This window comes from Sinocyclocheilus anshuiensis, unplaced genomic scaffold, assembly GCF_001515605.1.
Source record: "Sinocyclocheilus anshuiensis isolate Anshui unplaced genomic scaffold, SAMN03320099.WGS_v1.1 scaffold1163, whole genome shotgun sequence".
Classification (NCBI taxonomy): Eukaryota; Metazoa; Chordata; class Actinopteri; order Cypriniformes; family Cyprinidae; genus Sinocyclocheilus; species Sinocyclocheilus anshuiensis.
The window spans coordinates 735,743-748,209 of record NW_015544295.1 but is presented as its reverse complement, the minus strand read 5'-3'; the positions used below and the strand labels follow the sequence as shown (position 1 = coordinate 748,209).

The following is a 12,467-nucleotide window of genomic DNA, read 5'->3' as shown; positions in this document are numbered from 1 at the left end:
TTCATATGCATTTGACATGATTTACATGCTGTCCAATAGTCAAGAGCTAAGAGAGAAATCTGAAATAACTATATAGAAGTCTTCTATCTGTGCTTTGCCATTTATATACTGTACTTCATTTCGCGATTGTTTACAACAAAAGACATAGATCAAAGACAGGAAAAAGAGAAAAGAAAAGAAAGCAGGATATATGAGGAAAGTTAAGAAACAGATAGAAAAGAAATCGACAAGGAGAAAGAAAAGAAAAGAAAAGAAAAGAAAAGAAAAGAAAAGAAGGTTGGATAGATTAGGAAAGAAGAAATAGATGGACAAGGAGAAAAGGAAAGAAGGAAGAAAGAAAGAAAGAAAGAAAGAAAGAAAGAAAGAAAGAAAGAAAGAAAAACGTATAGATAAGGAAAGAAACGAAAAAGACAGGGAAGAAAGAAAGAAAGAAAGAAAGAAAGAAAGAAAGAAAGAAAGGAAAAGAAAAAAGAAAAGAGAAATAAGTATAAAATGAAAGGGGAAAAAAGAAAAAAGTATAGATAAGGAAAGAAAAGAAAAAGACAGGGAAGAAAGAAAGAAAGAAAGAAAGAAAGAAAGAAAGAAAGGAAAAGAAAAGAAAAAAGAAAAGAAAAGAGAAATAAGTATAAAATGAAAGGGAAAAAAAGAAAAAAGTACAGATAAGGAAAGAAAAGAAAAAGACAGGGAAGAAAGAAAGAAAGAAAGAAAGAAAGAAAGAAAAAGAAAAGACAAGAAAAGGGTGGGATATTTGAGGTGGTTTGTATTGGCCTGTAATACAATAGTTCCATTAATACCAGTGTTGGTGACATGAAGCGTCCTGCTGACGTCTGCGTGTGTACCATCAGCAACACAGCAATTTCCTGTTGACTTTCACCGCCGGCCCGTCTACAGCTAATCAATGATCACATACGATACATATGCTCGTGTGCAGGTCAACACCTGTGTGTCATGTGTGTGCGTGAGATCAGACTCACCTTATAAAATAGCAGCAGAATATGAGGCTGAGTACGAAGACGAAGATGCCTGTGCCGAAGATCACCATATAGATATTGAGAGGAAGGTCCTGAAAGGCGACGGATGCCATAGTGCAGGTCTTATTGGAGTAGATCAGTCCCAAACCGCAGAAGCACCCTATACAGGCAGTGAAATCTCATCAGTAACACATACAACATGAAAACAACACATCATTCAAACAGAACTAATCAGAGCACAAATATAGCTCTCCTCTCCTCTGATGACAGGCTTGATGACTAATCTAACAGTGTTTCAGACTTGAGTCCACCTTTCACTGTGTATAAACAGGAAACATTAAGGGCTTTCACTCAGTCGTATGTCTAGATTCTCTGTAAGAGGAAACACAGGTGTGTGAACTGACTGCTAACAATCATTACATCATGTGTGTGCGTGAGATCAGACTCACCTTATAAAATAGCAGCAGAATATGAGGCTGAGTACGAAGACGAAGATGCCTGTGCCGAAGATCACCATATAGATATTGAGAGGAAGGTCCTGAAAGGCGACGGATGCCATAGTGCAGGTCTTATTGGAGTAGATCAGTCCCAAACCGCAGAAGCACCCTATACAGGCAGTGAAATCTCATCAGTAACACATACAACATGAAAACAACACATCATTCAAACAGAACTAATCAGAGCACAAATATAGCTCTCCTCTCCTCTGATGACAGGCTTGATGACTAATCTAACAGTGTTTCAGACTTGAGTCCACCTTTCACTGCGTATAAACAGGAAACATTAAGGGCTTTCACTCAGTCGTATGTCTAGATTCTCTGTAAGAGGCAACGCAGGTGTGTGAACTGACTGCTAACAATCATTACATCATTAGAATTTGGTTCCAGAATCGTGAACAATTCACTCTGCAGAATCCAGTGACCCTTTGGACCATCCCTTGTGTTTACCCTTACAAAAAATACGTTTATTCAAGTGTGCTATTAGTATACTTCTTTTAAACTAAAAAATAGGAAAGTATACTTTCAGTCTACTTATACATATACAGTATATTTTTTTAACTTGCAATTAATATATCTGAAATAAAAGTCTACTTAAGTGTACTTAAAGAGAGTTTACTTCCATGACTGTTTCTCAACACATACATATCAAATCCATTTTGGTTTCAAAACTGCCTTAAAGGGATAGTCCAACGAGAGAGCAAAACAAAACGCCAGTCACGAATTAGAAGTACAAAACAAGGATTTGTAAAGAAAACATTCGACCTACTTAAGGTGAAAGATGAGCTGGGAGTAGGCCTGTCACGATAACAACTCAACTTTTTGTTGTGCGATATATTGCGCCAGAAATAATTGCGATAAGCGATATTATTGTCATTTTAAAGACCATTTTATGCCACTGAATATATAATCATAATGTAACAGCATAATAATGCAAGAAGGCCTACACACTTCCAAATGACAACAAACTTTACATTTTTAAGAATATTTAGATAATGGAAATTAAGCATCAAAATATTAGATACCTTAAAAAACCTGAATAAATAGTAAATAAACATTTTCTAACAAAAAGTGCAAAGTAACAAGTAGAAAAAAAGAAGAACTTTTATGGAGATTTTTTCCATCTACAGATTTTTCCCTGACCTTCTTTTCTCTGTAAATTAAGGGTGCACACTATTGCTGAAAAACACAATCACTGCTCAGCAGTCAGATGTCCTTATGCACAAAGGCACAGATCCCTAAACAAGGCCATATCTGCAGATGAAACTTTATTGTAGAAGCATGTTTTTTATTTGAACGAGCACCTCATGACTACACCACGTTATGTACAAGAAGCTGCAAAAGACACAGACGCAAGTGGAATGTACAAAACATGGTGACATTAATTTTTAAGTAAATATAATAGGCGATATATTGCGTCACCAAAAATTATTGCGGTCATGTACATATATTGCGCGATAAGTCGATATATTGATTATTGCAACAGGCCTAGCTGGGAGTGTTGCCATGCCTACAGAGGGCCAAGCAATAGTAAATCAGTGGGAGCGTAATTTCAAATGACAGAAAAACTGACCAATCACATCTTTCCGCTATGTTCCATCCGCTGTGGGGATCTCTGGAAAAAAAATATATACGCTGATAAACTAAATTATGATTTATTAAAAAAGTTCGGGAGGAGCACGTTTAGATAATTAACCTAATTAACACAAGAGGAGCACAATCCGTAATCAACCCAAATAACAAGATAAGAGGTGCATATATAGACACAGCAGACTAACCTCCAGCATCCCTCCACCACCCCATCTCCGCACTTTGGTTCAGGCCAAAATTCTGAGTTCGGAGCCCTCCCCTCGGACAGCATGCCAAATATGCATAACCTTTTCTCTGTTTATTATATCTAAGTGTGAACTTGTGAATTAGCTATTATTCATGTCATGATGGAAGCCGCAAATAACGTGAGGACATTTACTGGGCTGCTGTGCCAATATAAATCATGCTTGTCATGAAATATCTATCGCTAATTTGTTTTGCTGTGAGCGCTGTCATGATGTGCTGGCGTACATTAAACACACATTACATTTGTTGGTTTTGTGCACAGACCGATTGTGTGATGATGCATTTGTTATGAGGATTTTAATTTGGCCTAAATGTAGCTGGTTTATTTTGGTGATATCAGTCCCTTTCACTGTCTTCTTGTTCGCATTTCTGAAAGGCAGTCGGATACGGGACGCGTCGCGTCCAGTCTATGCCAGTCCAAAACCTTTCATCTATGCTCCAAACAGTTAAAAGTTAATTTGAAGAATGAGCAAGTGGTGTCAATGAGTCTAAAGTTCGGTGACCGAAAAAACAGAAAAAACTGAATGAGAGCGTGCGATCTGTTGTAGTCTAGACCTATATGAAGCACAGACTTTATTAGAGCCACAGAAAGGCAAACGCTTCGCTGAAAAATGCGCAATACACAATCTTCCAGCCAAGGGTGAAGTCATTATCTACATTAAAAAATAATTTGGGACAGATATAATGTCATTTAATGGAAAACTATGTGAGTGGCGCTCTGTGGCACGGCAGGATTTTGAACAGCGGCCAGATTCGCAGCTGGGATCCGCAGACAGTCGCCAGAGGAACACCAAATTCTGACCCTATACCATCCAAATGTCGCAGGCAACCTTTTTCCAATCTTCTGTTGTGTTTTGGTGATCCTGTGTGAACTGTAGCCTCAGTTTCCTGTTCTTAGCTGACAGCAGTGGCACCTGTTGTGTCTTCTGCTGCTGTAGCCCATCTGCCTCAAGGTTTGAGATGTTGTGAATTCAGAGATGCTCTTCTACACACCATGGTTGTATTGAGTATTTATTTGAGTTACTCTTGCCTTTCTATCTGGCCATTCTCCTCTGACCTCTGGCATCAACAAGGTATTTTCACCCACAGAACTGCTGCTCACTGGATATTTTCTCTTTTTCAGTCCATTCTCTATAAACCCTAGAGATGGACATGTGTGAAAATCCCAGCAGATCTGGCATCTACAACCAGTGTTGGGGGTAACTCATTACAAGTAATGCGAGTTACGTAATCAGATTACTTTTTTCAAGTAACTAGTAAAGTAACGCATTACTTTTTTAATTTACAAGAAAATTAGTTACTTTTTTAGGGAGTAACGCAATATTGTAATGCATTACTTCTAAAAGTAACTTTCCCCAACACTGTCTACAACCATGCCACATTCAAAGTCACTTAAATCACCTTTCATCTCCATTCTGATGCTTGGTTTGAACTTTAGCAGATCGTCTTGACCACGTCTACATGCCTAAATGCATTGAGTTGCTGTCATGTGATTGGCTGTATAGATATTTGCGTTAATGAGTAAAGTGGCCAGTGAGTGTAAATCGCTTTTGTTATGTGTTTTAATAACCGTATAAATATGAAAATGAATGTTTTTAAAGCCTACAGTCATGGCCAAAAGTTTTGGCAGTGACAATTTTTGTTTTGCAAAGTTTGCTGCTTCAGTATTTGTTGCTCATGGATCATTGGAAGAAGTCGCTCTTGCTGGACGTTTTGATACCATTCTTTATTCATGGCAGTGTTTTTGGACAGAATTATGAGAGAGCCCACTCCCTTGGTTGAAAAGCAACCCCACACATGAGCCGCTTTTCCACTATCGGGCCGAACAGTTCTAAGAACTGTCAGGTAACTTATGGTTCCAGTTGTATTTCCACGTGAGCCTGGTACGGCGCGGCACGATTACAAACCGTAATCGCTTCTGCTGTCCAATCCTTGTACTTCCTGCAGAATTTCAGTATGTCCTTGATGTTTTTCTTGGAGATAAGTGGTTTCTTTGCTGCCCTTCTTGATACCAGGCTGTTGTCCAAAAGTCTTGGCCTCACTGTGCATGCAGATGCTCTCACACCAACCTGCTGCCGTTCCTGAGCAAGCTCTGCAGTGTTGCTGACACGATTCTGTAGCTGACTCCTCAGGAGGAGACGGTCTTGGCGCTTGCTGGACACTCTGGGACATCCTGAAGACTTCTTCACTGTTTCACATGTGCTGCTGATGTGATTAGTCAATTAATGCTAGCTGGTCATTTTGTGTCAGGATCAAAAAAACAGTTAAATTGGGTTTTTTGTGTGTGAAAAGTTCATTTTTTAACAATTATTTAAAATGCATCTGATCACTCTACACAAAAATCTAGAAACAATGTGAATGAACACCACAACAGCTTAAGCAGCAAACTTTGCACAACACAAAATTTATGCCACTGCCAAAACTTTTGGCCATGACTGTATATTACATATGGAAGCTATGAATGTTGTTCTGTTTTTTTCAGTTACCTCACAACTGGTTGGTCACACTTTATTTTAAGATCCAAAAAACCATTAACTACGACTTTTGCCTCAATAAACCCCTAATTATTAATAGTTAGTAAGGTAGTTGTTAAGTTTAGGTATTGATGATTAAGGATGTAGAATATGGTCATGCAGAACATGTGTTACCTTTCATGGGAACTTCGAACTGCGTGGTCATGACGAGGCGTTCCCCATAGCGACCCCTAGAGGACGCAGTGTCTCGTTCCCTACTCAGGGAACCATGGTTACATAAGTAACCTGAGACATTTTATAAGTACTAATAAACAGTAGGCATGCTAATAAGCAACTAGTTAATAGTGAGAATTGGTCCCTTTACCAACTGGTTTAGCGACTAGTTTTGCATAGCACTAGTTGATTAGCCTGCTAGCGTACCATAATGATACCTAACAAAGCTTGTTTTCTTAGCATAGTGATATAGCGAATTAGCTTTGTAGCTTAGTATAGCCTACCATCAGTAGCTATAGCCAGTGAGTCTGCTAGCTTTGCTACCACTCAAGAATAACTAAAAACGCTATTGATTATTTAAAAGATATTGCGTTAACATCATACATTTTTGAACAGGCATTACAAATGGGGTCAAACATACAAAAAAGATTATATATACATTTCAACAAAAATATGTAGCAGCAGAATCATTTTAAACATTGACGATGATAATAAATGTTTCTTGAGCAGCAAATCATCATATTTGTGACCGTGGAGCACAAAAGCAGTCTGAAGTCGATGGGGTATATTTGTAGCAATAGCCAAAAATACATTGTATGGGTCAAAATTATCGATTTTTCTTTTATGCCAAAAATCATTTGGATATTAAGTAAAGATCATGTTCCATGAAGATATTTAGTAAATTTCCTACAGTAAATATATCAAAACTTCATTTTTGATTTGTAATATGCATTGCTAAGAACTTCATTTGGACAACTTTAAAGGCGATTTTCTCAGTATTTTGATTTTTTTGCACCCTCAGATTCCAGATTTTCAAATAGTTGTATCTCGGCCAAACATTGTCCTATCCTAACAAACCATACATCAATGGAAAGCTTATTTTTTCAGCTTTCAGATGATGTCTAAATCTCAATTTCAGAACGTTGACACTTATGACTGGTTTTGTGGTCCAGGGTCACATATGAGAATGATCATGTTACACTAAAGATGAGTAATTATGCTGAAAATTCAGCTTTGCATGACAGAAATAAATTACATTTTACAATATATTCAAATAGAAAACAGTTATTTTAATATTTCACTATATTACTGTTTTTACTGTGTTTTTGTTCAAATAAATGATATTGTACAATGGTAGTGTGTACAATATCAAAGTGTTGATTTTTAAGATACAATATCATATGTATAGCATTATATCTGTAATTCGCACTGGAAAATGTCAAATACTGTGACTTTAAAAGAAAAGCAAGGAAAACAGATATTGGACCTGATGAAAGATTCAAAGCTCTCCACCTTCCCATTTATCAAGAGGTCCCGTGGGTCGCTGCTACACTTAAAGTGCAATTAGAATGCTGATTGAGTCTAATTTCCCTCAGTAACTCTGGAATAATCACTGATTTTGAGCAGCTGGCTGAAAGGAAATTCCACCAAGCATTGCCACACCATTATGATAGGCCTGTTCTGCAGTCCAAACACACAGCGGGACACTGCATTCTTTAGTAACACATCTGTGATCTGTGATTGGACGAGTGCCTGTATAACTTCCCCACTTGCTGTGTTCACATTGTTCAGGAGCAGAAGTGCCTAAACCGCTCTGCTATTAATGAATAGGTGCCTGTGGTTTATAAATTGTAGACCTTCATTATGCTCACAGGCATTTGTTGGCTGCTTGTACAAAACAATCAAGAAATGGAGGACATTTCATCAGATTATAAAGAAAATATCTTAAACACAATGTTTTAAAAGCTAGTCTGATATTATTTTCATAAACCATACTGAGGAAATCATTTGCCATTTTGTGCCCAATGTGTTTCTCCATGACCCAACTGTATACTCTAGATGTGTATATAATTCACAGCACAAACCATATTATTTAATAGATTTACCAGTTTAGTGTGTAATACAAAAAGGAGTCAAATGAAACATTTATTGCATGTTTACAACATTGTTAATTTTTCTAACAAGCCCTATTGTCTTTGTCCTTGCACATTCAACCCTGTTCTGCTGGAACATTTTCCCATTTAAATGCAGCTTGAGATTTCTGATATCATATTTAAAAACTTTATCTCTTTTTTTTTTCAGACCTAAATATAGAAAAATATAAAAAGATATTATTAGAAAAAAGATAACATTTTAAAAGTAATCCTTTTATGCATGTGCATAAAGATACAAATCTTCATGAATTGTTCTTTTGTTGTTTTGTTTATCATCAAACGCCAACAATTATGAAATATAAGTGAAACAGTTTATGTTCCAATATGTTGATATTGTATGTTACTCTTTGGGTCGGCAAGATTTTATAATGTTTTTTAATGAAGTTTCTTTTGCTCACCAAGGCTGCAATTAATTGATAAAAATGCAGTAAAAATAATATTGTGAAATACAGTTTAATTGAGCCAATTTCTATTTGAATATATTTTAAGATGTAACTTATTCCTGATGTTAAAGCTGAATGTTCAGCATCATTACTCCAGTCTTCAGTGTCACATGATCCTTCAGAAATCATTCTAATATGCTGATTTGCTGCTCAAGAAACATCTCTTATTATAAATGTTGAAAACAGTTGTGCTGCTTAATATTTTTCTAAAAACATACATAATATTTTTTGTACATTTTTATAATCCCAAAACAAATTTATCTGTGCAAGACACTGGTGTAAAAGCTTCCGAATCAAGCGCTGGTAAACCCACATTACGGTATAGTTTCCTGAGAATATAATTGCAGAAACACATTAGGATGGCACTTGAGATTCAACAAATAAAAACATAAATATTTGTTTCTGCTGTCTCTGTCAGCTCTTCACAAGTTACCTGGACCAACGGAAATCAATAACATTGTCCTTTAACATCATTTCTGCTGAAAGTGAGACTCGTCTGCCTCAAGTAGAGTCGTGCTTCCTAGCAGGGAAATCGATAGCAGAGCACTGCTGGAGTCTCAGTCTGTCCACTTCATTCTCACACTCCCTGCTGACAAAACAACTGATAATGGCCTCAAGAACCTCAATAAAGCCTTTTGAATATATTATTGACAAGTGATTTCAAATAGGAGGCTTCTCCCCATTCCAATTCTTCTGTTTAATGTGTAAATATTACCAAATACTGGCAGGTATTTAAATATATTTGCAATTACACATTTGTAATGATGATGTTACAATTTAGCACATTTAAAATATATTAACTTTAAAGTTAATATCAAATAACTCAACACAGTTGAAATTATAATTAAGTACTTTACATGTGATTTAGCATGTTAGTTGGCACAACAAAATAAGTTATCTGGTATTATTAAAAAGTATACTTCATAGTCTTGACAGTATATTCTCTTTAAGTACTATTAAGATGCCATTTATTTAAATATATATATAAACTTTGAAGTATACTACAAGTGCACATTCGATACAATTAAGCGCCCTTCTTTTTCACAAGAGGTTGTACTGTTCGCGATACAACATAAATAAAAAAATCAAGCAGGAGGTGAGATGAGGGGGTGTTTGGAAGAGACATACACAAGGAGGCGTATAAATGTACAAACTAGGTCACTAGAGATGCTTGCCATTTAACAGACACATTTGCTTCAGTAACAGAAAGCCATTTGCGGAGGCCGTCCCGCAGGAGCAACCTCATGGTGAGGAGTCTCTCACTGATAAAGCAGGGTTGAGTCACCCCTTCTTGGGATTTGAACTGTGCTTTCTGTGTTGGCAAACCAGACCCTTAAACAAACCACACATTTGCCAGCAGAGCTCTTTGCAAAGCTGCTGACCTATATAGAGAGGATGGTACTGGTGTGAAAAAGATGGGCGCTTCCTGTTCTCTGTCTGATATCAAAAAGATGCAGCAACATAGACACATATTCAATGAATCTAAATCCATTAATACCTTAACATTATTGATAATTGTTATCAAGTAAGTACACATTTTTTACCTTCAATGTTTAATTGCCATTAAAATAAGTATTCACTCAGAAATTACAATTCTGTCATTATTTATCTTCTTTCTTGCTTCTGTGGAACACAAAAGGATACAAGATTGTATTGGTCACGTTTGACTGTATAATAATAAAATGGTGGCTTTTTTACATAAAGCAGGCCCAAAATGTGCATTTCAGAGGTTTACATGAAATATTAACAAGCCCGCGAGATTATAGAGGGCTCTCATCCGTGAAGCGCTTTCAAGACAAATATGGAATGACCTATAAATATGAAACAAGGGTGTGATCGAAATTTTTTAACAGCTCTCAATGAATCACAAAAATCTAGATAGAATGAGATGTAGATCTGTATCAGATCTAAAAGTATAATCAGATGAATGCCACAACTTTACTGTATTGGGAAAATATTACTAATCTATTGAGATATCTGTTCTATCAAGCTGATTGTCCCTTTAAATGTCAAAATCATTAAAAGTCAGTTTGAGGTGACAACAAGCTGTCAATCAATCTAGGCTCCTTTAATAAATGGTTTGTGTATATAACTGTTGGAGAGTGACTAAAATGAACCTTTGTATTATATGAAAATAGATATTGCATATGGGTCAATAATATGACACTTTGTCTGTATCTTCTGAGCTATTCAAAAATGCATAAAAATGAGTCCTGCGAACGATTAATCGCGATTAATCGCATCCAAAATAAACGTTTTTGTTCACATAATATATGTATGTGTACTGTGTATATTTATTATGTATATATAAATACAAACACATAAAGTATATATTTTGAAAATATTTACAGGTATACATTTATATTCATATAATTTATATTATATAATTATATTTAATATATAAACATAACATATTTTTCTGAAATATATACATGCATGTGTGTGTATTTATATTTACATAATAAATATACACAGTACACACATATATTATCTGAACAAAAACTTTTACTTTGGATGCGATTAATCGCGATTAATCGTTTGACAGCACTAATTAAAATACAGTTATAAAAATGCTTAAATACATCTGTTCAGTGATAAAAAAAAGTTTTCAGTTTCTAGTTCAAATAATGATATGTTTTTAAATTATTAGCAATGTTATTATTTTATTATATTGTTTGTTGGTATCATTCATGTATTTATAATAACAAATGAATCATATATGAACCGTCATTTACTAATATTAATTTTGTCTGCCAAATCAAAGTCAGTGTGGTGCAACTAACATGACGGAAGCCATTTTATAACATGACAATAAAACCATAAAACAGATCCCTTTAGACCAATCACTGCATGTCAAGGTCATTAGGTTTGCTAAAAAAATATATGATATATTTTGACCTTTTAATGAAAGTCAAATGAAGTAACCCCAAGAAAACTTAAAGGGGTCATATGATGCTTTTGTAAAGATCATTATTTTGGAAGGCCAAATAAAGTGCTTTTGCTCTCGCACAGAAACACAGCGTCTCCCTGACATGCTGCATCAACACGACTGCTGTTCCTGAAACCACGCCTTCTTTCTTTGCGTGCACATTTGGGCGGCATTATGCTAATATTTCCACATCGTGACGTAGATATGTGGGGGCGTGTTAGAACGAGCCATTTTAGGTAGGTGTGGCTGACTCTTAACTTTTATAAAGAATATCTCTTTGGATTTGAGACTTTAGTCTTTGTAACTTTACAGATCTTCTTTATGCACCAAGAGCTTGTAACACTTCAAAGAGAAAGGAAAACTTGAAATCGCATCATATGGCCGACCCCTTTAATATACATTGTTATTATTATTAGATATTCATGACTCAAAATGTATGATAGTTGTAAAACAAAATGCCTTGAAAAGCACATTTGAAAATGTGTCTATTCATGTGAACAAGGTAAGTAGTATTTGAAGGTTACACCACTTGACATTTTTAGTCATTCAGTAAAACTTATTTTAAGTAATAATTGTTTTTCAAAATGTCTCAAACCAGTGTGGATACAAATATTATATTTCTAAGACCTGGCATGTGCGTTTTAAACTAGATTTTAAAAATATTTCCCTTTTTCGTCATTTCATAGAGCCTTACTTGTCATTGACCCATATAGCAACATCTCATTGTTATGAACACGGTGTTTGTTTATATGGACCCAGTCAACCATCACGCTTTTATCTTGTTTTATTGTTTTAAGATAGCTGCCTATAAAATCCTACAATATTTCAGGAAGGATCTTACCGTTGCACCACTGGAAAGGGTGCATCAATCCACCCGTGTGGTTCCTTTCTATGAAGGGATGTGTGTTTATAAACAGAGAGACGATGCCCTCTGTCTGTCTGTCGCTCTGTCAGGCCATGCAGCACATCTGGATTCATCTAAACGCAGTCCTCACTCGTCTTCATAGCGATCTCAGTCGTCTCATCTGGTCAGGTAGTAAATACGTTCACATTCACGACATTTGACTCATATTCAGCTTGCGTTTACGTCCGGTGAACAAAACACGTCCTTCGTTTTACATCTGATCGCGTGTCGTGGCTGATGTTGTTGGCATCCATTGAGAACTAAAC

General features: G+C 35.9%; 1 protein-coding gene across 3 annotated transcripts in view; it reads right to left on the bottom strand.

Annotated features, from left to right (window-relative positions):
• Nucleotides 1–12,467, bottom strand: part of LOC107698113 (RING finger protein 122) — a 16,829-nt gene extending 4,362 nt beyond the window's left edge. For 2 of the 3 annotated variants that reach the window (XM_016499032.1, XM_016499033.1), the window contains exon 1: nt 975–1,134. In XM_016499032.1, coding sequence (XP_016354518.1) covers nt 975–1,084 — 110 coding nt within the window. In that variant the 5' untranslated portion in view covers nt 1,085–1,134. Of the gene's footprint in view, nt 1–974; nt 1,135–1,420; nt 1,578–12,138 lie in introns of those variants that run through there. The other variant, XM_016499034.1, reaches the window with a different exon arrangement.